The sequence below is a fragment of the Telopea speciosissima genome, chromosome 9 (genome assembly GCF_018873765.1).
Source record: "Telopea speciosissima isolate NSW1024214 ecotype Mountain lineage chromosome 9, Tspe_v1, whole genome shotgun sequence".
In the NCBI taxonomy this organism is placed as follows: Eukaryota; Viridiplantae; Streptophyta; class Magnoliopsida; order Proteales; family Proteaceae; genus Telopea; species Telopea speciosissima.
Window position 1 is genome coordinate 52,105,026 of NC_057924.1, and position 27,981 is coordinate 52,133,006.

The following is a 27,981-nucleotide window of genomic DNA, read 5'->3' on the forward strand; positions in this document are numbered from 1 at the left end:
CCAAAAATTCGAAGATGATCAAGACAAATTTGTCTTCCAAGTAAAATTTCCATTGGAGACTTATAGTCAAGCACCCTACTAGGCATTCTATTAATTAAATAGCATGCAGTCAATACGGCATAAGACTAATAAACTTTGGGAACTTTTTTTTGAAAAAGAAGAGATCGAGTTACCTCGAGTAAGTGTCTATTCTTACGTTCTGCAATACCATTTTGCTGGGGTGTTCCAACACAAGTAGTTTGATGAATTATGCCAACTTCTTTAGTATAAGAACTAAATAGTTGATTAATGTACTCAGTTCCATTGTCGGTTCTAAGAATTTTAATATTAGCCCCAAATTGGGTGTGAACCATGTGAGAGAATTCTTTGAAGATAGATAAAGCCCCATATTTTTGTTTTAGTAAATATATCCAAGTAGCACGGGATTTGTCATCAATAAAAGTAATGAAATATCTAAACCCATCTTGAGAGTTTATTGGGGCTGGTCCCCATAAATCTAAATGTACTAATTCAAACAAAAATTCAGATTTATGCGAGGATTGTTTAAAAGGGAGTTTGGTCTGCTTAGCAAATCTATAGATTTCACAATTATGAAAATTAATACCAGATAAAGGAAATAAGAAGTTCAAAACTTTGTCTGAAGGATGACCTGTTCAGTAATGCCAAAGCTGACAGTCATCATATTTTTTCGATTGAGAAATAAGGGCACGAGCAGGTTGTTCAAGAAGATACAGCCCGTGTTGAAGATAGTCTTTACCAATCATCTTCCCCGCTTTCCTGTCCTGAAAAAATACATTTTTTTGAGAGAACGACATTGCAATTTAGGGAATTAGTAATTTTACTAACAGATAGTCAGTTAGAAGAAAATGATGGTAGAAATAAAACTTCAATTTCAGTAGAAAGGAGTAGTGTATGTCCTTGTCCTTTAATCGGAACAAGAGATCCATTAGCCACAGTCACACGTTGCATTTGAGAATGATTTGTTAATTTTAAGAGATGTTTAGGATTACCGGTCATGTGATCTGTGGCTCCCGAATCAACAACCCAAGTATTAGTATTATTTAAAGTAAAAGAAGTAGGGGAAATACCATTTTCAGTATCATGAGTCAAGGAAGAATGAGTTGAATTAGAAGAACCAGCAGTAGTTGTTTTCAGTTGTTGCAAGAGCTGGTTAAGAAGATCAATGGAAACTTGAGTGTTATTGTTGGCAGCTTGAGCGACTCTTTTTTCTCCATTATTCCTAGATGGACGGAGATGAGGGAATAAGATCCAACATCTCTCTTTAAGATGCCCAAGGCCTTTGCAGTGATCACATTTCATAGGTGGTCGGTTGCCTCGACCTCTTCCTCGACCTCTTGAAGAACTAAAGATCCTCCTCTCATTCCCTTGTGGTTGCAAGAGTTCTTGGCTATCCAAATGAGCTGTAAGAGCATTCTTTTCATGAGAAATTTCAGAAGAATGAGTGGAGGGGTTCATGACCTTTTTCCTGGTTTCTTCTTGTTGAATGATAGCACAAACATCTTCCAATGTTGGAAACGTGGAACCCATAAGAATCTGACTACGCAGTTGATCATATTCTGGTTTGAGGCAAGCAAGCAATTGAAATATTTTGTCTTATTCTTCTCAGGTTTGCAATGTTTTTAGGTCTGTTGTGGGAGGGCAATAGATGCGCAACTCCTCCCATTTCCTTTTGAGAAGACAAAACAGATCAAGAAATAACAGATCTCCTTGAGAGATAAGGGACAATTCTTGTTTAATCTAAAAAATTCTTGAGGCATTATTTTGTTGCCCATACATTTTTTTGACTGAATCCCATAGGTCCTTGGCATTATCAGCATATATGAAGATGTTAGCTATATTAAGCTCCATGGAATTCAAAATCCAAGACATGATCATGCAATCAGTAGCTTCCCATTCTTCAAATTTTGGATCAGTGGATGATACGGAAGCTATTTTTCCGTTAACATGACCTATCTTCCCACAACCACAGAGGGCTAAAGAGGCAGCCCGTGACCATGGTAGGTAGTTTAGTCCATTTAAAAGAGAAGTAGTGAGCTTGATGCTAGTGTTAGTTTCATGTGAAGCAGATGAAGTAGATGAATCTTGAACAATAGATGAGTCACCCATTGTAATAAGTCAAGAAAAAAAGAACTTACTTGACAAGCCTTTAACCGATTCTTTTTCAGAGGACCTCAAGGTCACTCAGTTGGAGAAGAGCACCAAGGCAGCCACAATCAGAGAGTAAGAAGAAAGAAGAGAAAAGTTGCTTTTCTCACATACGGTTAGGGGAGATAGTAAAGATAAATTTAATATTATTAGATGAACGAGAAAAGTAAACTCTGAAGGAGATATAACCCAAAAAAAAAGTCAAATATTTCAGCTTGGAGATTTATTGCTGGCTTTGATAAAGAGGAGAGAAACGTCTCCAACAGCAAGAATCAATGAGGAAGTCCAACTCTTCAGCTTCTCTATTATTGGAAAGAGTGAAACGACTTTAGAAGGACCCCTCCTTGCCCACAATATCCTTTCAACTTCTGTGAGAGAAAGGAATAAGAAGCAGTATATTAAGAGATCCGCTTCAGCAAGTAATAGAAACTTTCCAACTTCTGTGCAATAGATTTAGCAAGAGAAACTTTCCAACTTCTGCTCTGATACCATATAGAGATTTGAGCAAATAAAGAGTGCACAGAGAGATACGTGATTCAGTGTGTTAACACCTACATCCACGGGTAAATAGAGATCATACTTTATTACTAACACACACACACACACAATATATACAAGATGAGAGGAGAGAACCCAGCGTCTATAATATAACGGCTAGATTACAACGGTCATATTGCAATAGTTTCTTTTCTTGGAGAGATTAGATCTTGGATAGTTCAAGTCCTTGGACAAGTTAGACAACTCCACCGGACAGTTGAGTCAGCTCAAAAGACTTATTCTCAAATGCTGTTGTTACTCACTCAAGATGTTGCCCGATGATGTTGGACTGTACTATTAGAGAAGCTTGAGGTATTAGATGCTGAGTATTGCGTTGGACTAGTACCTTAAAAGAAGCTAGAAAACAACACACACAGGAATTGTGCAGCTGCAGAGCTGAGGAGGAGAGATGGTTTTGCTTTTGCAGAGGAAACTAGAAAGAGAAATTGATCACCTCAGTACTGAACTGCTTCTGCTGCTGTTCTACTTTGCTTTTCTTGTCAACCTGTTACTGCTTCTTGTGATTTGTTTCTCAACATCTATCTTTTGATATGACGGAAATGTACGACCACCACACCTACTCTTCGCCCCCACCTTCCCCGCCGGTTCCTGCTGCTCCTCCTAGTCCTCATCCTCTGCTCGTTAAATCTAAACAAAATCTCTTTTTTTTTTTTTTAATTCTCCTTCATCTCCTTCACTTTTCTTCCTCTACTGGCATCTCCTCCAACAGAGCCAAACAAATGCATTTCTCTAGCTTGTTCATCTTTTGCCTCTGTTCTCTTCTTCCTCGCAAACTAAATATTTGTCACTAGTGGAGGTTGAAGGACGAAATTCTTCTCCTAAAGAAGAAAACGAAGTAGTGTTGATCAAGGCTAGTAACTACAAGGGAGGTTTGTCTTGATGATGAGTACGAAGGATCATTTCCGTCCCTTAGTCCCTTAGCCTGTATTTAACACTGACGCCTGTAGTACTGACACTAAAGATGAGTCCAATCATAAGTTCAGGAAAATGGAAAACATCTTCTCCAAAATACTGAAGAGGAGAGAATCACAACAGCAGATTTCTTGAGTTGTTTAAAATTCGACTCTGTTTGTGACGTAGTGGAGGAAGAGGGAGAGGTGTTGAGGCACAGAAAGAGACCTCCCCTGCCTCAGGTCCTTCTCCTAGCCTGGATTTTAACACACTTCAAATTGTTATCAGACAACATCATCCTGCAGAAAATACGGAACAAACAACCAAATGCTGTTGATTATGTTGGAAGTTCACCCTCTGATTGTGAAGAAGCTGGAAGTAATAACAACAACAGAATTTACCCAAACTTTTTCATATGTTGGGGTTAGAGGATCCAATAATGTTCCTTAAGAGGTGGGAGGAAGAAGGTGAGGTGGCTGAAGCTGTTTGGGATTGTTCTGCAACTGTTTCAGTACAGGGTTTTTGTTACACGGAAGGCTCTATTCTGTTCTACAGTTCTATTATTGCTCGTCTTATATAGCCTGAGTTCAATTTTTTCAACTGACTATGATCATGAACGTTTTTATTTTCCTGGTGATATGTTACATCGAGCACTAGCAGGATAGTTGAATCTACATACATTGTAATCTAACCTTTAATTTGTTCTCATCACCCCTGAAAAGAAAATGAAATTCTTACACTATATATGTTTGTTGATGCCCTCAGCTTGATCAATGAGTGAAACGCCATTTCCTGAGAACCAGATCGTCCAACTAGTGGGAGGTTGCAGAAGTATTGCTGTTGCATTAGTCACTTGTTCTTGGTGCAGCATTGTATAATATGAAATAATGGTAACATTGACAAGTTTGGATACTCATTTGCTCTAGAACCTGCAGTACAATTTGCAAAATGGCTGTGTATTTTTAAAAATTTTAATTGAAGACATCAGATAGGATTGGCAGTGTAAATAATAGTTTGTGAGGTTTTAATGATTTCCAAATTCCAATGCAAACATGCCATATAGGGTCTTTTGAACCCATAAATTGGGAAACATGTATCATAAGAATCTTAATTGGGACAATTTGCTTGGCTATCCAAAAATGTGCTCCCCACCAGACCTATCACTTATTAAAAATTGTGAAACTGCTCATCCTAATTTAAAAAAAGGATTAACAAAAACAGTTTATAATAATTTTAATTGGTAAATCTAGGATGTACTATCCTACGAACTTGTCGGTAGGATGGCTCAAAAAATTGCCAAACAGAATATCAAATAAGACCCAAATTTTATGGACTGGTAGACCACAGAGCTCCCTGCATACATGTCAAGTACTCTAGTTTCAGCCAAAATATTCTCTGTTCTCTAAGTGGCAAAGTAAAGCTCTGAAAACCTAGGGACTAGAAGAGGGTGTATGAACATACATCGACAACTGAAAAATAGGAAAGATGGGCATATATGAATGTGAATTTGAATCTCAAAATTGACAATTTACTAATCCATTACGTGTACAAATACAACTTATCCAATTGACCAACTGTCCACATGACTAAAAAAGAAAGACCATCATGATAACCTTATCAAGACAGTTCGTCCTAATGAACTTTGGGGTCATTTTAATTAAACAAGTAATATGATTGAGACTTTAGAGATATAGAAAACTATTAAGTGAGCATGCACATGCACCTTTAATACTCAAACAAACAGTAAAATTTGAAATAAATTACAACATGAAATCGTATATTTGTGATATCTTTGTTCGGAGTCAGTGATCCATGAGAATGTGTACATGTAAACATTAAGTTATGGTGCAATGATGGAGCGATAATCCTCAAGACCAGCTTGAGATGACATGCAATGTATCTCAGAGCCACCGTTAAACTGGAAGAAGTCCGAACCAGTCAACCTTCTTCTGATTCTGCAGATTTCAAGTTACAAATTGAAACATGACCAAAATTTAAAGAATCATTAGCATTAAGTAGAAGGAATACATACCATGTATGGCTTCCATGTTATCTTCCTTGTACACTCCAAGGGGCGAGCCATGCACAGATAAAAGCATCTCACCATGCTTTGGTAGTCTTCGAGTTTTAGGGGTCATGCCAACAGACAACCTGTGGGTACTCACCTGTGATTACAGACACAGGGTAGGCCACTTAAGACGCATTGAGAGTAACATAATGGAACATTACCGGGCACCCACCTAAAAAATAGAACTGGAAATAAAACTATCAGCTCCAAAATATTGAAAACCCCATAAAAGGATCAAAAGGCATTCACAAGCTAACTGTATAATTCTATGAAGATATAGTGAGGATGAACTTCTTCCTCAAAAATCAAAGTTCGCTTATCAAACATATCCTTACAACTGCACAGTGTTTTATTTCCAGGGAATGTCGAGATAATTCTGATGTAAAGAAATAGAACATTACAAGGACCAGCCAATCAGACACATTTAACTTCTCAAAGCAAATAGATACAAAGAAACATGCAAAAGTTGTGTTAAGATGATGAAGCACTGATTTGAATAAAGGATGAAACATGCAGAATAGTCAAGAAGCTACAAACCCCAGGGGTTCGGAAGGCCTCTTGTAAACCAAGCATCTGGGTATCTGATTGCTCCTCCAAAACCTAGAAAACAGACATAAGTTTGAAAGGATAAGAAACTGAAGTTGCTTTAAGTTTTAAGAGTTGCAGCAATAATGGAAACAGAAGAGGTGCGTGGACATACAAAGTCTGAAGTCTGAAAGTTTGCAGAATCAAAAGGGTTTGTTTTCACTGGCACGCAATCAAATATAACTCCTATGAGGATACAATTGCCATAAGGTGGTCAAAATCTCTATGCACCTACCCTTTTAAGTTAATACATACCGGCTTTACTTGAGAACTCAAATCCACCAAAATTTGGGATTGCACCAGCAAAATCCGGATGATAAGACATGGACATCCGTTGCAAAATCGATGTGTGTATGTTTCTTTCATCTGCGTGGCTCATGAACAAGTTCCCATTTTCATCCTTCAATTCCACTTCAAATTGTCCATCCTTGTTACGTCTTACCAATGACAGGTTTGGTAAATTTTCATTGAAGAACTGTAATACAGGGGTTTGCAGCTGTTCCTCACTGAAATTTGAGTGAAGCAATCTCAACCCAGTTAAAAGGCGTTCAGTCTCCAAATCACGAATTGCCCTAGTAGCAGCGACTTGACGTTCAACTGTACACATGAAAAGATTAGATAGTAAATCTGGATCGTTGAAGAAAACAAAAAATACCCAAGAAATTAAGTCATGCAAAATACACTAAATTTACAGGATTTCAACTCAGAAAAGGTAGCATTAGAATTCCAGATTGTACATGAAGAGAATATTTAGCTTTTCTGACAGCTTTGCATCTACCAATATATCATTAAGGAGCTTTTGAGCCTAATTCTAATTGTTTTCTCCTAAGCAAAGATACCCATGAAGTTTGAATCTTCTTATACAGATATTCACAACCAAACAGGAATCTCAGGAAAATCCTATTTCCAGAAGACAAAGGAAGGTTCATAAACCAAGAAAAATAATAGGTGCAGAGATTTAAAAGTTGATGTCACAACACTGATGAACAGTTGAATCATAACCAGCGGGAAAATGCATGCAAAGATTAAAAACGACTTAGAATGCTCAAATCACGGATTGACAAAGATTTGGGCGAAGAAGTGGTAAAGTTGTCTCTTTTTTTATTATTTTATTTTGTAATGCATCACCAGATTAGGTAAAAACAACTCAAATTATTATTTTATTTTGTAATGCATCACTAGACTAGGTAAAAACGACTCAAATCCTTGCATCATGCTGATATATATATTTACATAGTGTATAATAAGATGTTTTATGCTTCAAAACTGTATTTTATATGTACCACAAGCACATTCATGCATTTCTTGACCATTTCCATGCTTATTGTTAGCAAAACACGATTTGAGTGAATGGCTTGAATGATCAATGAGATCAGTCAAGCTCTCTATTTATAATAATAATGAAAGAGATTACAAAGGGAAACACTATTCACGAAACTGTTCACATGAACAGTCACAACCCTAATTACAACTCTACCCTTGTTCAAAAGTACATAAATAAAGCATAAATAAAATACCAAAAAGACCAGAATACCCCCACGGTATTCTGGTATACATTATTCAACACTTATCTTGCGTCTCTCCGATACAACACAATACATCTGTTCAAATCACCCCTCTGATACTATACCCAATAGCGATACTTAAATCCTTGCCTCCAGTCATAAAAACCCGTGACCCATGCCCCTTTCCTCCTCCTTATGAAACCTTTTGTAATTAGTGACAGCGGATGAGAGAACGCCAGAGTTTTCCTTAATAGATGTTAAATGAAATATTTTAGATTCAAAAAGGAGGGCGCTTGGGGTCATACTTCAAGGCAGCTTCTAGGAACAATAAAGAACCTCGCGAATGGGGCATCTCTTGTTAACTTTTCATTTTTATTATCATATATACCTTTAGGTGTGGCAGACTCTTTGCATTAACCTTGAAACTTAATTGTCAGAACAATGCTAAAATTGCAACAGGTGGAAAAAGTTGCTTAAAAAGGTCACTATGTGTGATACATTGACATCACAATGACCCTAATGCCCAAAAGCCTGAATGCTCAAAGTTTCCTCGAAAAAATAATTTTGCACATGCCAGGCTTGATTGAATTCTACCATCACAAAAACAGAAATAGAAAAAAGTGGAAGGAACTATGGCAAAATTGGAAATATCCATGTCGCTAATCCTAACAGCCCTCAATTTCAACCATCAAGGATGTTGATTGTATGATGCCCAAATGGACAAGAACATATGAAAATTGAAGAAAAGAAAGCCCAATAAGGGTACAAAATCGAAGCTTACCTTCATGATCCCTTAATGCATCTTCTGGCATCTCAGCTTTAGGCTGTTCATGTGCATCATTTAAATTGCTGGCAAGTGTTGTAGATGCTTTTGGCACATTTTTCTTAGCTCTTCGCTTTGCCATTGCATAAACAATAATATTTTATGAAAACCAGATTTGGGTTTTCTACAATGTCTTGAATGTCACGGAAGTATAATTACCTGCTGTAAAATACACATTTAAAAGAAAAATTGGTATACTTGTACTTGCTGGGCAATTCTATTTGTGAACTATCCTTAGAAAATAAAACAAACAGAATCAACTCATTACATGTTATATCAAATTCCAATCGGCACATAACAGCTTTTAGTCAGTGTCGTCACAGTGTAACCTTGAAAGGCCTAAAAGGTAAAAAGCAGCAGTGCACATAGAAAATTAGAGGATGTTTGAACAAATAAGAGTATGTGTTTTTCTCTCCACCTCTTCCTTAGCCGGAATCAAGTGATTCGGTAGCTTTTCCACTGCACTTCCTCTTGAGATTTTGTCATGCACGCTCCTACATTTCCTCTTCTACCTGGGAGCATCAGTTTGAACTTGTTTTCATCGGATCCTAGTTGTTCGCCTTCTTTCAAGATCTTGTGTTTTCGTTGAAGCAAGCAAGTGTTTTCATATCAACTATTGAGCTTATCTTTGAGGAGTTCTTCTCTAATTTTATTTGGCCTATTCTATGTCTATGCTACTGTAAGTGAGGTTCTTTTTCTCCCATATCTTCTTATGCTTGAGTTTTCCAAGACTTTTCCACCTGGAGTTAATGTTATTAGCATTTGGCTTCCATTCATATCCCTCACCTCTTGCATGTCATCATCTCTCCATCTCTTCACGTTTTTTCTTCATTTTGTACTCTCTATTTTCTACTTGTCGTATGCCTTTGGGGTTAGATCTTGTTCTTTCTTTTTTTAGTGCTTTTTGTTCGGTTTTGGAGATAGGGTTGTCTATTGCTCTTCAACCTCTGTTTCAGCCCTTTTTCCTCTGATAGTACTTGTGGCAAAGTTGTGCAAAACTTCTCCCTTCCCATTTGATTCTCAGCCGATCATCTCCCCCATCTCTGCCTTCCCCTTTGAGGAGGGTCATAACTCTAAGGTTATCATTAAGCGTTTAGCGGCAGAGTTCTCTTCCAAGTTTTGACCTGCCAGAGATGATTACCAGATCACCCTTGAGCACTGTAGATGGACCAAAATACCCCTGAACACTGCTAGACATGCCCGAACACATACACAATCATCTTTGAAGCCTGTGAACACTGAACTGTTGCATCACCTCAGAACTGGCCACCTCATCACTGTTCTGCAATTCGTTACCAACAATGACAACCTATATGCAACATAATGGTGAAGCAAATGGCAACCAAGGTGGTGATGCCCAACCGCAAGCCATATGTGGTGCAATATCCCGCATTTATTCAGCGATCCAACTAATTGTAAATTTCGAGGAAGAAATTTCTGTAAGGATGGTGGATTGTAATATCCTGGAATAAGAAGAGAGTTAATTTAAATCTTTATCTGTTATGTAGATCTTATAGAAGTGACGGAAGGATGATCTGATTTCTGGGAAAGCCCTGAGAGCACTTTGGCCTTGAGAGAACCAATCAGGCGTTAGTACTTTTGCCTAAAATAATATTTTACTGACTTTTAGGCTGAAATAAGTCCGTACTTAGTCAAGGTTAGTTCCCAAGAGTCATTCTGGAAGTTTTATCAAAAAGGGTAAAAATGTCTTTTTCAGGATTTTCTAGAGAGAGACTAAAAAGGGTATTTTTGGAATTTTCATAATAAATAATTTAATCAGCAAATCAATAATTAATTTAATAAATGCTAGCTATTTGAATAATAAGTTAATTTCTAATTAGTGCAACCAAACAGACCTTATCCTAATTTGGGCTAAACCTAAACCGGCTTAGTTCTAATGTGAACGGGCCTAACATTTGTGGGCTTAATAAATTATAATTTAATTATTTCAACTTAATAAAATAACATTATTTTAAAGAATTTATGCTTGGACGATTTTTATAGACTATCTAAATTTAATTTGAGTTTTGGATGAGAGGATTAAGGTGATGTGGCAATCTCCCATTGGTTGGAGACTTAGCACTAAGAGAATCTTTTCTCTACGGATAAGAGGAAATCTCCATTGAATAGAATCCTATCAAAATAAGGAAGTTAAGTTAGATTAAAACTATCAAATCTGATTTTTAATTAAAAACTCTAAGTTAAAGATTCCTTTTGAAATAATTTTATTGGAGGAAAGCAAATTAGACTTGGAATAGAATTTTAGAAAGAATAATAAAAGGATTTGAATTATTAAAGAATTTTAAATCATGAGAATGGAGCTCCCTTTTCCCCTAGCAAAAAACGTGAGAGAGAGAAAAATCGTGGAAGAGGAAGAAGAAGAAAGGAAGAAAAAGAAAAAGGGAAGAAGGAAAAGAGAGGAGGAAGAAGAGGAAGAAGAGGACAAGAAAAGGATCAGAGTTATTGCCTCGCCTCTATTGCTGGACCTGTAATTGCAGCGTGATTATCATCCTCCATTAGAGCACTTTCAAAGCTTCGTTAGGAAATCCGATTTGTCAAGCAAATGGTGAGTTGATTCTATCCCGTACAGATTGACCTTTCCCTATTCGAAAGACCATAACTCACTCAATATAGATCGAAATAGAGTGATTCCAACTCTGTTAGTCAATAGACACTAAAGTCTACAAATTTTACAGAAATAGACATCTTCCAATTCCAACTCTAAGTGGATCAAAAGTCAATTTGAAGTTGAGTAAGGAATTCTGGAATTTTCAAATTTCAGGAGAAGTACACATTGATTAATTCGACAAACCGGTAAGTGCACTTTATGATTCCATGCTTGTATTCTAAATTCCTTTTCGATCATCTATTTGATTTATTCTCTAATGATTTACGCTCTACTTGATTTATTCCCCAATGATCTATGGTCTATTTGATTTGACCTCCAATGAAACTATGTCTATTTCATTTGGTCTATGATGATCTATTCTATCAAAATACTGATCTTATGATTTTATACGATATATCTTAAGCCAATCTATGATCTATTCTAATCGAAATCGGTTGATTTGGTGAGCCTATCTTTCGGTTATTTACCATAATGATTTTATATGGTGAATATCATATGTCATGATTTAAATTCCTATAGCAATATTAGTATTGTGATTTATTTTCATGCATGTGTTTAAAAGGAGAATTTTTATGAAATTACATTGCATATTATTTTGTGAGTTGGGGATTATGTTCTCCTATATTTTGTATGGAAAAAAGAATTTTGGTATCTACCGGAATGGGTAATGTCATATTGTTTAAGGTTGTATCACGTTACAGGCCGTATTATGTTACGGGGCAATATGTCACACTCTCGTAAGTTGTACCAAAAATATTTTAAATGAAAGGTTTAGAATGGAATCTGAAAATGGTTAGGAGTTGTATCACGTTACAGGTCGTATCACGTTACGGGGCCATATTTCATGCTCACCAAGAATTTATTTGAAAGGTTCGAGAGAAAATTATTTTATTGCATATACATAGCATTACCTCATCTTGTTTATGATCTTCTATTCCATTATTACCATGATTTCCATCTAATTTTGACTGCTGCTATTCCTCAATTTGTGTCTCTGATTTGGAATACTTAAATGGTTATTATGTTGTGTACTTGCTAAGCTTTTTCCCGAAAGCTTACCCCTTACAAATTTCAGATAATGAGCCCTTAGAACCTAGAGTCGCACTTGGTGGATGGGCGACCGAAGAAGTGGAGCCATGTGATGATAATGATGGATCTTACTGTATTTGCTGTTAGAGGATATCAATGATTTTATTAGGTTTGAAATTTCGGGAATAATGAATTAATTTGAGACTTTTTGGGAAGATTTGTAATAAGGTGTAAGTTTAAAATTTTAAAGATGATTGTAACAAGGTAGATATTGTTGGATTATTTAAAGACTTCCGCTGTGTTTTATTTTTTTTAGAATGGTTATGATTAGGTACGTTGCCGCTGTAATTTGAGGCTACGACGATTTTTATTTGGTTCACACTCTAGTTCCTTTTCGCTAAGACTATTGATCTTGTGGACCGTTAACGACCTAAACCCCTTAACGGATTTGGGTAGGGGCGTTACATGTGGTGATATCTATTGGTCATATCTCTTGTCTCTATTCTCTTTTGAGTTTGGTCTCTGTTCTACACTGTTCCAACAAGCATCCCAAAAGTCTAGTTCCCACCATGGGCATTCCTAGGTGACTTCTAACCTTCTACTTTGTTATTACTTAATCTCTAACATGGCTACTAGGTCCAATCATTTTTATTAGTTGATTTTCCAGCATTGCTATGATGTCTATTATATCCTGTTGGACAGCAACCTAGTTTAAACTTTAAACTTCAGCCGATGGATTCTAAGAATCCATCCAGTTGAGGTTGATATTAAACTATGTTACTCTCCTCCATTCCTTCTCCATTCATATTCATCACACGGCTGATTAGTGGGTTTTATCAGTTTTCTTTACTTTCTATTTTGCTGTTTTTGTGACTACTTTCTGTCCATGTCAGTTTCTCATCATCCCACCATAAACTTCCTCTGATATTTTTGTCACTTAAGCACCAGATTCTCTAGGATATCTTATTTCCACGTTCATCAGGTTCATCATTTTGGAGTTCTATTTAATCAAAGTTTCTGCTGTGTTTTGGTTCACTGCAATTCTGTTTCTGTAGGTTTGTTAGTGCTGACTTGTTTCAGCCTACTATCTATCTCATCAACTTCTCTATCATTCATTAATCAGCATACTGATGAACATGGGATAGCAAGTGATCCTTCCTTCTCTATTCTCAAAAGAACAGTTGATTGGCAATTATTTTAATGGATCACCAATAACCTTTGACAGACAACATCAAGCATTGCCAAACCAATACAATCATCTTTCCATATCCTCACCTTCTCTACATAGCCCACCTCCCTGGTTCCAAGGTTCAAGGTTTCGGTTCGAGCCTGGTTTCGACTAGGCTCGAAACCGAAATATTTCATGAAACTGTGAAATTTCAGACATTGCTGGTTTCAATTGATGGTTTCGAGGGCCAAATGACCAAATTAGTTCCTAAAACTTCTAGGAAACCCTATTTTAGGTCCTTTAAACATAGTGGAACCCTTAGATTGTAAAAAAAAAAACACACACAAAGCGGCACAATGTACAATGTTGTATACACAAAGTTTAGTATTAGAACACACATAATTCAATTAAAACAACTAAAACATGCTATAAAAATGAACAAACACAAAGTTAGAAACCATTTCATAATTATCATATATTATTCATGGTTCATTACAAAGTTATGGGAGTGATTTGGCCAAAAATCACAAAAAACTGGTTTTCTATGAAGTTTCTCTCTTTGTAGTCGAAACTAGCGAAACGATACCGAAACTCGAAACACGATCGAAATTGCGAAATATTGATCAAAACCATACACTTTATAGAAAGGATTTGACTGAAACGAACAAAAATCCTAAAATGTCGTCAAAATTTTGCCGAAATTGCAAGATTTCAGTCAAAACACTGCAATTATTCACTATCACAGGCTGTATCGTTTCGACAACTTGCGAAACTGAAATATTTCGGTTGGTTTCACAAAATTTCGTCAAAATCTGGTACCAAGCTGAGTTCTCCCAAGGTTTCATCTTGGATATTCATAATACTCGTCCTTACACAAGTCCTACACAAGGAATCAACCCTTCTTGCATCCCAACCTCTAACACATACTATAATTCTCACCAATTAGTTCTCTGCTATGGCTTTTTGTTTTATTATTGAATCTGAAAGCCATTTTCCTAGAAAAGCCTCATCAATTACTTCTACATTCCATATGCCAAGGCCCCAAACTTTCTAGCATAGCATATCTTTTTGTACTTGCTCCATTGTAGGATCCAAATACTAAAAAATCAAGCCCCGAGGGTAGCAGAGATAAACAAATGATACCTCCCCTTTTTCACAACACAGGACCTGCATCTATTGAGGAACCATTCTTCTAAAGCAACTACTCCCACAAAGGCGTTCTTTCCTAGATTTAAGTGAAGGATTGACTTTGGTAGAAAACTCTAAAGAATGCTCCTTACATGCTCCATTTGGCTTGTTAAAAGACCGAAGAACATATTGACAACATCTTCATTTTATGCATGTCTCAACTATTCCTTTAGGAAGAAGCATTCAATACATCCCAAGATCTTGAATGTAGCGCTTGCTAAGGCGTGGTTGGATACAATCATTTGTTTTTTCTTCCAGGGTTAAAAGTTTCCGTTTTGAACAAAAAAACATCCAAACAGTTTTGTCTTGAAAAAAAAAACTTCTGACAAAGTAAACTTTTTTTCCTTCATAAGATTGCACATTTCATACAACAAAGCCAAGTGTTTTAAAGAAGTCCAGTTTTATAAAGCTAATCCCAAACATCTATAGGTCATCAAAGTTAACACGTTAACATTTACAGTTTTCTGTAACTGAACTTAAATTACCAGAAATCATTAATTTAACAGCAAGAAATTTAGATTTTTTTCGACTCCCAGTAAACTGAAATCCCATTTCAAGTCAAACCTACTGCACTGAAATCCCATAACCATAGGATCCAGTGGAGTTAAATCCATGCATCAAGAGGTTACACCACTAACACATGCACTCGATCCATAATGGTAGCCACAACAACTATTTAAAAACTCTAAAAAAAATAAAAAATTCACGGTTCCTTCACAGAAAGCCAGGGTCTAGGAAGGGACCAAACACTCTTAAAGAAAGGGGATTATAATAAGACATCTCCAAAAATTAGGAAACATGAGGGAGAAGAATAAAGTGAAGAAGACGAGTAGACATACGAAGGGAAGAAGTAATGGGGGAGAAGAGTACCTGAAACTCCCAGCCTTAGTTCTCCTTCACCTTAGTTCTCCTTCACATCTTTCAATCACGAGAGAGCATCAGAATCGCAGGAGAAGATCACTTAACAGTAAGAGCCCTTAACTCTCCCTAACTAAGAATCAACCATTGGCTCAACACTCCATTCAGGTCTCATTTGGCCCCAGCATATGCCTCTTGATTAGTGCATTACCATTTCTCCCACCACTTCTTGCAGCCTAAAAGTCTGATGTTTGGTACTCATTAGGTACTCAACATGAGAGTATGAGACTTATAGGCCTATAGAGGTAACATTTCTCCAACATTCCCATTCTATTGAACTCCGCAACCTCATCAAGTTTGTTAACACAAACACAAAGTAACAAAACAGATTCAAGCAAGGATGACACAGAGATTCAATGTGGTTCACACACCAATTTGGTGTGCTACATCCACAAGCGAAGCTGAAGATGATTCACTATGTAATTGAAGAAAAATACAATGGAGATATCTCAAGAACACTATAAGTCGCAGTAAGAACTTGCCCCAGAAAACCCTAACACAAAAATGACCAAATCACACACTTCTCTCTCTTGCTTACACAACAAGACAATAAAACAAAGTAATACTCCTCCAAGTTGGGTCGATCCACTCAAGGTTCTAAAACTCGGGTTTCGATTAGGTTTTGATCAGCCAGAAAACGAGTTCGTCTTGATTTCGACCATATCTCGGTTGAAACTTGAGACTTTCTCCTGGCTAACTCGAACTTTGGTTTCGATGCCCATAAGTTGTTTTTTTGCCCTGATTCTTGTTGTGCTACCTATTTTTGACATTTTAAACTCAATCCATGCATTAGTTTCACATAGAGAACACTAAAAATATTACTTGTGGTTTTGATCCAAGTTTGATAGTGTATATTGTTGGACATGGTATCAAATAAGGTTTGAATGAAACATAATTCCTTCAAGATAAGCGAGATTTAAGCAATCTTGGATTTGTTAGAAAGCTTTATTTTGATAGCTTTCCAATGAGTACAAGATTGCTTAAATCTGATTTATATTGAAGGAGTTATGTACCGGTCAAACTTAATTTGGTGTGCGCGAATACTGTCAAAATCGCTATGAATAAAAATATTTTTTTAGACATCAAAACAAATGATCATTTTACTGCACTTTTGGTTTTTAGCACTGTTTTACCAAATTAAGATTTATGGAATTTTTAGATTTAAGAAAAACCTCAGCATTAAAGAGTTGAAAATTGCACCTACCGTCGAAAATCTAGTTTTTGTGCTTTAACTGGGGGTTGACTTTTTTCCTTTTGAAATTTGATTTTTTAACTTTTTTTGTTAAATTCAAATAAAGAGTTATTTGCTTATTTATGAATAATATCTTAAGTAAATGAAATACAAATACAAAAACGTTTACTTAAATGATATTAGACATAACTAAGTGTCTATCCTGGTTTCTGGCAATTTCTGGCATAAATACCTGTCTGTCCTAGTTTCGAGCCAAGGTTCCCCTAGTGTCGATGGGGCATATGTGTCGAAACTACCGACATATGGGCAAAACCAATCGAAACCATCGAAATCCGATCGAATCCAGGGATTTTATAAAATCCCCCTTCAACTCGTCTCGGAAACCTGAGAAACTGAGTTAACTCGATGGTTTCGACAGGTTTCGATCGAGTTTTTGTTCCATGGATCCACTAGGCTTGAGCCTATCAGCCCAGGCCCTCCGCTACCATCACAGACCTCACAAATTTTGGGTCGCCACCAAAAAATATCGGAGCGGGTGAACTTCAAAACGGGTACAAGATTTCAAGACACACGAAACAAAGTCGGCTTTTAACTCATCAAACACTTCTATGGATGCCCATTGTAAATATGTCTGGACCTACTGCCACATCCAAAATGACAGCTTGATGGCATAGAAAACTCCACAACAACCTCATCTAGTCTACCAAAGAGAAACCTTGAGAAGACAGACTAATAATACATCCACAAAGATAACAGATTTTTATATTAGGATTCCATGTCCTTTCTCTATTCTACAAGTCAACCCTATATGCATCCTAAAGAGATGAAGCAAGTTGATGACGCAACACCAATGCATTAGTTTCTAAAATTATTTATTTCCATCAATTTGAGTTAGGTTAAATGAAGTAATTGTACATTTGTCCGGCTCCAAGGGTCTCTATGTCTTGCAAAATTAAAAAAGGAAAGAAACGAATGTTGAGAATACAAGAAATCAGCTTATCAATGAATCAAAACATCAACCACAATAACAACAACAACAAACTCAACCTTATCCCAACTTAATGGGGTCGGCTACATGGATCCAAACAAAACAGAGTAGGGAAAAGATAGCAAATAGTTAAAAAAAATAAAAAAAGAGCAACAAAAGATGGGAAATAGTTAATAAGATGAAAGATAGTAAGAGGAAAGAGGTACAACCCAGCACCTCAGGAGAATCTCAGCTCAATGGGGTCTACGATATTGATCCTAGACCTCCAATAGGCTTTGTCCGAGGTCATACTTGGTACAAGCCCTAGACTATGCATGTCCTTCCTCACCACTTCTCCTGTGGACATTTTAGGTTTGCCACTGGCTCTTTTAGCTCCTTCAATCAGAATCATATCACTCCTCCTTACTAAGGCATCCCTATGCCTCCATTGAATATGACCATACCACCTTAAACGAATCTCTCGGAGCTTGTCATTGATTAGAGCAACTCCCAAGTTTGATCTTATATGTTCATTCCACACTTTAACCTTCCTAGTTTTTCCACACATCCATCTTAACATCCTCATCTCTGCTACACAAAGCTTATCAATATGACACATTTTAATTGTCCAACATTCTGCCCCATATATCATGGCAGGCCGAACAACAGTTCTATAGAACTTTCCTTTAAGCTTTAAAGGAATAAATTGGTCACACAGCACTCCAGACGCACCTCTCCACTTCATCCATCCCACTTTAATTCTTTGAGAAACATCATCCTCTATGTCACCTTCTTTATTTATGATAGACCCCAGATATCTAAAATAGTCACCTTGCGGTATCTCTCTTTCCTTAGTTCGCACCATATCAGTATCCATCATAGTGTGACTAAAATTACATATCAAATACTCCGTCTTTGTTCTACTAATCTTAAAGATTCTTGTTTCCAAGGTTAACCTCCAAAGCTCTAACTTAGAGTTAATCCCTTCTTTTGTCTCATCCACCAAAACGATATCATCAGCAAAGAGCATACACCATGGGACTTCGTCTTGAATCAGAACATCATAGGCTGCATATATGCAGGACACATTCCAATAATGCTAATAACACTAAGAAAATACATCAATACAGAAAGTCAAAGTGTTATAGTTTTTTAACAGATTGATATAAGACAAAGGCAACATTTAGCCATGATGTGTAAACTCTAAAACATCCTTACAAAATCGAACCCTTACAAACCCCCCCCCCCTCAAAAAAAAAAGAGGAAAGATAAAATTTCTGATGCCACGTTAAAAATGGATAATGACACTCCATTACGGTGTCCTTCCTCCCAAAAATCTTGGTTATCTGGATTGTTGACGCCAATTCACCAAGCCAACCGAATCTATGTTTCTTTGAGAAACTTTGCTTCCGTGGTAATGCCTGCCCCAGAAGAAATTTGAATCTTGGGTTGAGCTCTATTATTGTCGATTCTTCTTTTGTGTTTTCCATTCCTCTCCCACTTTCTTCAGGAATTTTTGCTCTCAGATTTTTTTGTCTATCTTCTAATCAATTTAGGGGATGTTCATTTAGAAAAAAAGGCATCACTATATCGTGATAAAAAAAACGAGTACCAACACACAACTTTTAAATTGAAGAAGCAAGAGAAATGAACACGCATAGATCTTTAGATGCAATTGTCTTAATTTGTCTGCTCAAATGAAAGAAGAAAAGAAATAGCTATATTTATCAATAACCCTAGGTGGAAATTGGAAAAGCAGAGTGAGTATTCAAGCAGAAGACAAAATCAAAGAGAACCAGTGGAAACGGTACACGCTACGACACAAACGATGAGAAAGTAAGAGAACTGACCTGGTTCCTATAGTAGCCGAAGTTATCACCGTCCCAACCATTCTGAATGAACTTCTGCTATGGTTTGCAAACGATTTTTCTGGCTCGAAGTTTGAGTCGCGACTCGCGTACTGTGTCTGTGACTGCTAGCGTCTGAGCGAGGTGAGTAAAGAGTTGAAGGAAAGATTTTGAAAATAAAAATGGTACGCCCGCCGAGTAGCGGCAAATGGCGGGGTTTAAAGTACGTTAGTGTTAGAGGGATTGGGGAAAATTATATCCTGCAATTCCCAGCCCGATTTAATTGCCTGTAATATGAGGGGAGGATCCCAACCAGGCAGAGGTGAAATGGTCATTGCGATCCTTTGTTAGGGTACTAGGGGAACTGGACCAGTTAAGGAATTGCATAAGATAAAGATCTGAGCCCTCCAACCCGAACAAGGTTTGGGCTGGATGTTTTCAACCCTAAGAACGGGTTAGAGTTTAAATTTTCAGGCTTTGGATTAGGATTGGGGCCTCGAACTAAGTCCAACCTAGACATAGGATGAAGTGGGTATGGAAAGTGGAAAGCGGAAGGAGAAAGAGTGTTCCCTCAGTTTGTAGAGGTCCAAAGGTCAAGGTTTTAAAACTCAAGATTGGAGATGCTAGATCGTCCAATTAAGATTGGAATCGTTTGAATCCAATCCTGATCCCACCCGATCCATAACAACTGATCTGTAGGGGGGGGGGGGGGGAAGAGACGAGAGGTTAGGGCAGTATATGACCAAGGTTCAAAATCCAGGTATCGGACTCAGGATCAATCATGGCCAAAATCTTTTTGGATCGGTCCAAATCGATTAGGATCGGTCAACCCCCACCCCCCCAAAATCCTTTTTTTATGGATCGGATCATAAATCGGCCAGAGTTGGTGGGTGTTGTGATCTCAGAATCAGATCGGCCGATATTATCTAGATCGAATCGATCAAAATCGATTGGTACCGATCTGTTTCAGTCAAGATAATATAAAAAACTAAAATAAAAACTTAAAAACTTTGAAAAAAAATAAAAGAAAATATTCAGTTGGATCGGCCGATCCAGTCAAACCATGTTGTATTAGTCAATTTTCGAGATTGGCCTCGATTAATACCGATCCAATCCGGGGGGGGGGGAAGAGACGAGAGGTTAGGGCAGTATATGACCAAGGTTCAAAATCCAGGTATCGGACTCAGGATCAATCATGGCCAAAATCTTTTTGGATTGGTCCAAATCGATTAGGATCGGTCAACCCCCACCCCCCCAAAATCCTTTTTTTATGGATCGGATCATAAATCGGCCAGAGTTGGTGGGTGTTGTGATCTCAGAATCAGATCGGCCGATATTATCTAGATCGAATCGATCAAAATCGATTGGTACCGATCTGTTTCAGTCAAGAGAATATAAAAAAACTAAAATAAAAACTTAAAAACTTTGAAAAAAAATAAAAGAAAATATTCAGTTGGATCGGCCGATCCAGTCAAACCATGTTGTATTAGTCAATTTTCGAGATTGGCCTCGATTAATACCGATCCAATCCGGCCAATATCGGCCGATCCGATCCGATACCTCAAACCATGGATCGGACCGATTCTTGAACCCAGTCAAGCCGAGCCGTAACATTTCAGCTTCTCTCCCTGGCGCGAAGCAGATCACAGGTTGGTACTTATCTCCATCGCCATCTCTCTTCCTAGGGTACTCGGTACCTATCTCCGAGTCTGAATATCACCATCTGCTCTTTCCGTACTCCATTCACCGCTGCTGCAGTCCCCGCCCCTCTCTCCCCCTCGTCTTCTGCGTGCCCCTTTACTGTACCTGCTACTCTGCTGTTTCTGTAAGTTTTTTTTTTTTCCTATTTCTGTCTTTGCAAGTCTCTGCCCTGTTAAACGCCCCTTGTGGTTATTCTTTCTGCTTCCGATGTTAAGCCCCAATCCTCTCACTCTTCCTGCAATTGTTTTCTTTTTTTTTTGGATGCTTGATTCTCGAATGCCAGTCGCTGCTCCTTAATGTTATTTTGGGTTTTTGAATTTTAGGGGTTTGTTTGCTATTTTTGAGTTTTCGAATCAGCCATGCGTTGCCTGATTGGCCTCCTTCATTAATCAGCCATTCGACCTTCAGGAATTAGGAGTTTAGGTAAGGCCCCTCCCCACCTCTCTCTGGTAAGGAATTGTGTGTGTGTGTGTTCTTTGAGTGGTATATGGGTGAATGCATTGTCTGTTTGGAACTGAAGATCTAATAGATGCTAACTGATTTGGGATTGTTTGTATATGTGATGTGTATATAACTCTTTTGTTGAATAGTAATGGTTAACAAATGCTAATTTGCGATGTTAAGCTCGAGGCTAAATTCCTGAAGTGTGGGAATGTTTACAAGGTAGATAAGAATAAAAATGGGACAGTATTTTATAATGCCATGAAAAACTCCTATTTAGATAACCCATGTACCCTACAATATTAAAGTTGGATGTTGTAGAATTTCCAGTACTGCTTCTATTAAAGAGCCTTCCAGACGCATTTGCTTCTTTCGTAATCCAAAACACATTTTATAAATAAACACTCAGAATTGCTCTTAGCACAGAGACATCTGCAAAGAAAAACGATGCCAAATACGGCCTTAGTTGCTCTCTGTTTGTGCTTATTCTAGAATTTGAAAAAAGTCATTTGATTAAATTCTACACTAAACGTCTTATAAAATGAATGGTCTCAATTTGCTCTAATTTTGTTGCTGAGACGAATATGAACATAATTAGATCTTCACTTGTTAAGAAGATTTATACCCCAAGTGTTATAGGTGTTATGTACTGTATATGCAGGGATAATCATATTTAATTAGTTTCGTTTATAGTATTGGAATTGAGTACTAACCCTTGTTCAAGTCATTATGGCTCTGTGATTTTCGCATTCTTTTGGACGTGAAAATTTAAAATGATATTGACAGGTAGAAGTAACGTTACAATCCCCATTAAGTTTGTGCCATTAGAGATGACGTTGGGAACACACTGCTAGCATTTGCCATGCACATCCATCCCCCCCCCCCCCCCCCCCAAATTTACTGGCACTGTTTGCAATCTATGTTGCTTAGGCTATAGATTCTCATGTTTCTTGAAGTTGAGAGTATCATCGATCAGCTTCCAGGCTTTCCTTCTTTAGATTTTTTGGGAATATATACAATGCATCTGGATAACTTATGGTCCAATTAAACCGGACATGAATGTTATTTCCTTTGCATGCCTGCTCTAAGGAGATCTATTGGAGATTAGGGGCATTGTAATGTTGTATTTCATTTTTCCTTTTTCTCTCCTCCTGTTTCTGTTATGAACTGCCAGTTCTCATACATCCTTCAGCTACTTCACTTTTAGCATTTCGCTTTGAGCTGAACTTAGTCAATAAGAGCAAAGGTTATGGGGAAGCCTATTAAAGAAAATTTGAAGAATCTGAGACATTACATTTATATCATTCAGCCTTGTGGGTTGGGTTTTTTTGGGGAGGAGGGGAGGGGGATCAAAGGATTACAGTGGTACTTTGGGTTTTGCTTGTTGGTTTTGGGTTAGGGTTCATGGGGATTAGACCCCGCCCTTGTTGGCATGGTGACCTACACAAATCATTCTTGATACATCTTCAATCAAGAGAACTCTCCTATATGTCTCTGTACTAACCTCTACCCAAGTTCTCTGTCAATGGTACTACAATACTATTGAAATATCTCAAGTAGCTTCAGGAAACCTTCATTCTTATTTGCAATTTGTTGAAGCTCAATTGTTTTCTTATTATCTACTTTAAACCATGGTTGCCATGGCGTCTAGGGGACCCTAGGCGTTGGAAGGGGGGGGAAGACCAAGGCGACACCAACAAAGGGCTTAGGTGCCGCCTTGACAACTATGCTTTGAACCTGAGTCTATATGCAGGAAGATATCATTTTTATGCAATTTTTTGAGGTACTTTGTGAGAGGATTCCATAATTGTACATATTTCTCTGGTTAAAACTTAAAAGTTTTGGAACATGTTTAAGGCAATCTTTTGCTTTTGCCGCAGAGGGTGAACTTCAACGACCAATCAGTGGAAGAGATGGAGCCAAATGTGAAGGGTGAGGAATCAGTAATAGGATATAATAGCAGTAATGTAAAGAAGGCACGATTACAGTCGATGCTTTCGGCCCTCCTCAATGACCCCATACTGGCTGATGTTCCAAAGAAACCCACCCTCGCTGATGTGGACACCTTGATGAACTTGGAATTAGGCAGTGCTATGAGAATTTCCATTGTTAAAATGGATAATACTACATTCGGTACTTCTTCTTCCCAAACAATATTGCTATCACTTTGATATCGTTACTCCTTGTGGAATTGTTTGGTTATGCTAGTGGCTGATTTGGTCTTTGTCAATGAAGATGTTGCAGTGTTGAATTCGGCAACCGTTAAGGATTTGAAATTGGCAATCAAAATGAAAACAAATGATATGGAACAGTCTCAGTTGGGACATCGTCACATTTCATGGTACACTTGCTAAACCTATCCATACTGAGATTTAAGAATCTCACTTTTGGTTAATCAATGAGTTTCGTTTCTAATTCCATGGAGCAAACTTCATTGAATTGATTCTCTTTCATTATTAGTTTTATCTTGCTGGTTATTTTGGTCCTGTGGCGGAAGGGGGATATCTATTCCCCTTGGCCTTTTTGTTTCTTGCTAGCTTTTTTTTTATTTTTTTATTTTAAAGATTACGGAAAAGGAAGGAAAGCATTTATGAATTCCTGACATGAAAAATGGCTAATACAACAGATGAACTTTTCATTGTATCCTGTTGATTGGAATGGTCTTGAAATCTCTCTTCTTTTTTGCCCCACATTATCGTGGTACCTTGAGAGTCCATGTTTCCATGACCCTTTTTTTTGGGTAGCAATGAACCCATGGCACATTCTTTGGGTGGACTGGGCAAACCCTGGACCCATGTAAACACCACAAATCATATGGACTATGAAGGACTGAGGCCAATTAGAACCTTGAGACCTCATGTGGATGACCCCAAGGGGTGAAGAATAGTTGAACCAAGGACCTCCGCTTCCTGAGGCATGGTTCTTGCCAACTGAGCTACCCCTTGTGGTTATGTTTCCATGACCTTGAGGGCTCTTTGATGGTGCTTGGTGAACGATTATATTTTTTGGGATTTGAGGTAAAATATCACTGGTTGGGATTTGAGTTTTGTTATTAAAAAATCACTGGTTGTTTCCGTTTCTTTAATTCACAGAATATTAGTAATTGTGAGCTAGAGGCTATTTTTCTGCTCAGGAAGCATGCTGTATGATTGCAAATGTATAAAATCAGAAACTTATTTGTAAGACTCTTTTCAATTAGTAATTGCAACTTATATCCTTTAACGATCCCCAATGGTGCTGATAGATATATATGGACAACAGAGCAGAAAAGGGTTTTGCTTGGTGAAGTTTTTATATCAAACAATTTTGTTGAGAGCAGAAACTACTCCCCAAATTTTCAATTTGGGGTGAGCTGATCTCTCTGAGGATGGAAGCTGCAATGTTTTTTTTTTTTTTTCGGTGGGAGTGGGGGAGAGACAAGGCACTCACCATTGATAAGCTCGAAGAGAGAGCAATCCATCTAGCCACCATATGTATGATTTGTGAAGATGATGTCGGGATAGCAAAACACTTTCCGGTTGATAGACATATGAGCCTATTTTCTAGGCTATTTTGGAGTTTATTTTTGTCCCCAAACTCTATTAAGGAGTTTTCAACAATATGGCCTTGTTCCATTTGGAGAAAATGGAGAATCCTGTGGAAGGTAACACCTTAGGCCATTGGCTGGCTTCTCATACTGATTGATTAAGGGGACAACATATATGGAACCTATTGAATGAATCTCTTTAGGTATTTATGGGCAAGGATTCAACATACTGTTGCAGGATTAGGATCCTGTGATTAAATTGTTTTTTTTTTGGTATATGCTATATGCCATGTGTATACATGTATATTTTACCCCAAAAGAAAGTGTACACATGTATAGCTCATGCATTCTTGTGTCAATTGTACATCTCAATTTTTTAATGCAAAGTGCACTTCACTTTAAATTGGGGAAAAATTACACCTTATATGTCAGCTCCATATGGGTTGGACTTGCACATTTCAGAGTCGACCTTAAATTAACTCCTTTTGAGTTGTACGAAACCTGTATTTTGTAGTCAGATGTAAATTGCGTGTGAGATGTTGTATTTATTTGATTAGAAGTTGTATCTAGTTATTTATGGTTTGTGCTTTGCAGGAAGCATATTTGGGCTAACTTTTGTCTTTCCCACAATAATGAGAAGCTCATTGATGATAATGCTCTACTTCAGGATTTTGGCATACGTAATAACTCTCGGGTAATTGCTATCATTTTGCATTATTTAGTTCTTTTGTTCATTTCTAACCAAATAGATATATGAAAAAAAAAAGGAGAGTGGGTTCCATGGAACGGCTTCCTTCAAGACATTGTAGACAGTTTACCTAGATAGATAAGATGAGTGCATTTATCCTTTTATATTAAATACAGCTGGTTTTTACGTAGGTACACTTTATTTCCTTTATCATGTCAAGGGTATATCGGAAACACACTCGGAGGAGAAAACATCGCTTCTTTCATGGTCGCAAATGATACACATTCACCATCCAGCTTGTTTTAGTGAGGTGTTACTTATTGACCTATATATATGTAAATAATGGATGCTCTTCTTATCAATGCTAGATAAGCTATTTGGGTTCTCAAACATTATGATCAGCTTCTTCTTTTTTGGGCAACCCATTTTTTCAGTTAGACTATAGAAAAGAAAATATTTTTTTTTTAATGTGTTTTGATACAATAGGAGTCTTTTTCTTTTTTTCTTTTCCTTTATAATATATAAACAAATGTTCAATGTATTTTTATCAAGGCTTGCCTTAGTTGCAGCTTGTCTGTCATAAAAAATAGGGAAAAGTCAGCATGTGTCTTCCTCTCTCCTGCCCCTTTGGAAAATACCCTCTTGCCCTCCTGTGTCCAAACCTGTGATTGGTCTATGCCGCTAGATTACCGAAAGCTGGCGGCATACCCAACCATCTCCCTAAAAAATAACAGACTGAAATTTGTGTGTATTGTCATGATCATTGGTCAACTCATGAATCTGTTCATTTCCAAGTTCTTTATCATGGTCAATGGATTTCTAATTGCAGATTAAAGAACCTGTTTGAATGCGTTTTAATGCCTCTTTGTATGGTGGAACTTTGTACAGGAACACTAATTTCCTATTGGTCACCCATTATCTTAAGAGTTTGGTTTTTCTCATCAACTTGACTAGAGATGTCTCAATCTTCGGTATGATATTTTACCTTGCTGGCTAAGATTAGCTTTTCTACTTTCAGTGTTTTTTAGGAGAGGTTTAAATAAGACAGCTGAGGAAATTCCTTGAATCTTCCCTAATCCAAATAAATGATGTTCAGAACCACTTGATCAGGAGTGCCTATAAGCGTGGTTGCATTGTCGTTACTGAGAGCACCTTCCTTTTTCTTATCAGTGGGAATTGGCTACTATGAGAGGACTCAAGTTTGGTAAGGGAGATGGTTGCCTTGTGGAAGCACTCTGAAACTCGTATCGAACAGTCCAAATATTTTTTTTTTGGGTAAGAACAGTCCAAACAATTGACTTACACATAGCAGGAGATATTCTACCCTAGAGACATTGTATATTTGGAGGCAGAAGTCCCATATGTGAATCAACTCAACAATGCTAGAAGACTAAATTGTTAACTTCGATCCATTGCCATTAAAAAAAGGTCAATGGTGAAACTACGTAGTAACAGAAGACTGCAACAATATGGTGTTAGTGGTGTGGAAGCATAATTCTAGAAACTGAACCATACTGATTATTTCAACTGGGTTTAACTCTACATTTTGGTTTGATTCCCAGTTTTTATGAGATCACATCACAAATTATACCACAGAAAGAAAATGGAAAAGAAAAGAAGTGGTTGGGGGGTTGGTTTGCTATGGAGGAACTTTTTTGAGTTTACTGTACATCTTGGTTCTCTTATGCTCCGACACTGTAGTTTCAATCAATATTGGATATTGTGATCTATTTTTCTTCTTTCTAACAAATACTGCTGTGTAGTAGTTAATTGGAGAATAAAAAGAAAATTGCTGTTTTGCAAACCTTCAAAGAATAGAACCATTGGTCTTTCTATTTTCTGCTTTGGCTGTGAGGACATCCTACCTGTGGCCATAAGCTACAATTAATGGATCTCAATTCTGAGGGCACTGAAGCAGGGTTCTCTGCAAAACAGCAGGTACAACCCAAAAGCATCTCCCTCTAGAGACCTATACTGCTGTACTTGCCTTTTGACATGCAGTGTTCTTTGCTGTCTTGCTATGCACTAATCTGCAGGGGAAGCTGTTGTTGCTCCTGTTGCTACCTTTATTATCAAAACTGAGAAAAAAGT

At 37.4% G+C, this 27,981-nt stretch overlaps 2 protein-coding genes across 4 annotated transcripts; one reads left to right on the forward strand and one right to left on the reverse strand.

Annotated features, from left to right (window-relative positions):
- Positions 1-2,046: 2,046 nt before the first annotated feature.
- On the forward strand, positions 2,047-26,254 carry LOC122640016 (U11/U12 small nuclear ribonucleoprotein 25 kDa protein-like). 2 transcript variants are annotated; one of them, XM_043833096.1, is made up of 6 exons: positions 2,047-2,050; positions 14,131-14,136; positions 23,582-23,809; positions 23,912-24,017; positions 25,797-25,896; positions 26,082-26,254. In XM_043833096.1, coding segments are annotated over exons 2-6 (522 nt in total). In that variant the 5' UTR covers positions 2,047-2,050; positions 14,131-14,135; the 3' UTR covers positions 26,169-26,254. The 2 variants fall into 2 exon arrangements, with proteins under 2 accessions (XP_043689031.1, XP_043689030.1); XM_043833095.1 differs by lacking the exon at positions 14,131-14,136 and adding an exon at positions 14,652-14,657.
- Positions 5,300-19,633, reverse strand: LOC122640015. Of its 2 annotated transcripts, none has more exons than XM_043833093.1 (6): positions 19,538-19,633; positions 8,555-8,755; positions 6,524-6,865; positions 6,221-6,430; positions 5,648-5,780; positions 5,300-5,570 (listed from the first exon to the last, which is right to left on the reverse strand). In XM_043833093.1, exons 2-4 carry the CDS (start codon positions 8,676-8,678, stop codon positions 6,330-6,332), a joined length of 567 nt encoding a protein of 188 aa, XP_043689028.1. In that variant the 5' UTR covers positions 8,679-8,755; positions 19,538-19,633; the 3' UTR covers positions 5,300-5,570; positions 5,648-5,780; positions 6,221-6,329. The 2 variants fall into 2 exon arrangements, with proteins under 2 accessions (XP_043689028.1, XP_043689029.1); XM_043833094.1 differs by having other exon boundaries at positions 5,648-5,807.
- Positions 26,255-27,981: the final 1,727 nt, after the last annotated feature.

Bases quoted from the DNA above. Each gene is read 5' to 3' on its own strand.
- LOC122640015 (XM_043833093.1), bottom strand. From the start codon at position 8,678: ATGGCAAAGCGAAGAGCTAAGAAAAATGTGCCAAAAGCATCTACAACA. The intron at 6,866-8,554 runs GTAAGCTTCGAT...TCATGTGTACAG, and splicing joins TGCATTAAGGGATCATGAAG to TTGAACGTCAAGTCGCTGCT. The intron at 6,431-6,523 runs GTATGTATTAAC...ATTGCGTGCCAG, and splicing joins TGAGTTCTCAAGTAAAGCCG to TGAAAACAAACCCTTTTGAT.
- LOC122640016 (XM_043833096.1), top strand. The intron at 24,018-25,796 runs GTACACTTGCTA...TGTGCTTTGCAG, and splicing joins GGACATCGTCACATTTCATG to GAAGCATATTTGGGCTAACT. The intron at 25,897-26,081 runs GTAATTGCTATC...GTTTTTACGTAG, and splicing joins GCATACGTAATAACTCTCGG to GTACACTTTATTTCCTTTAT.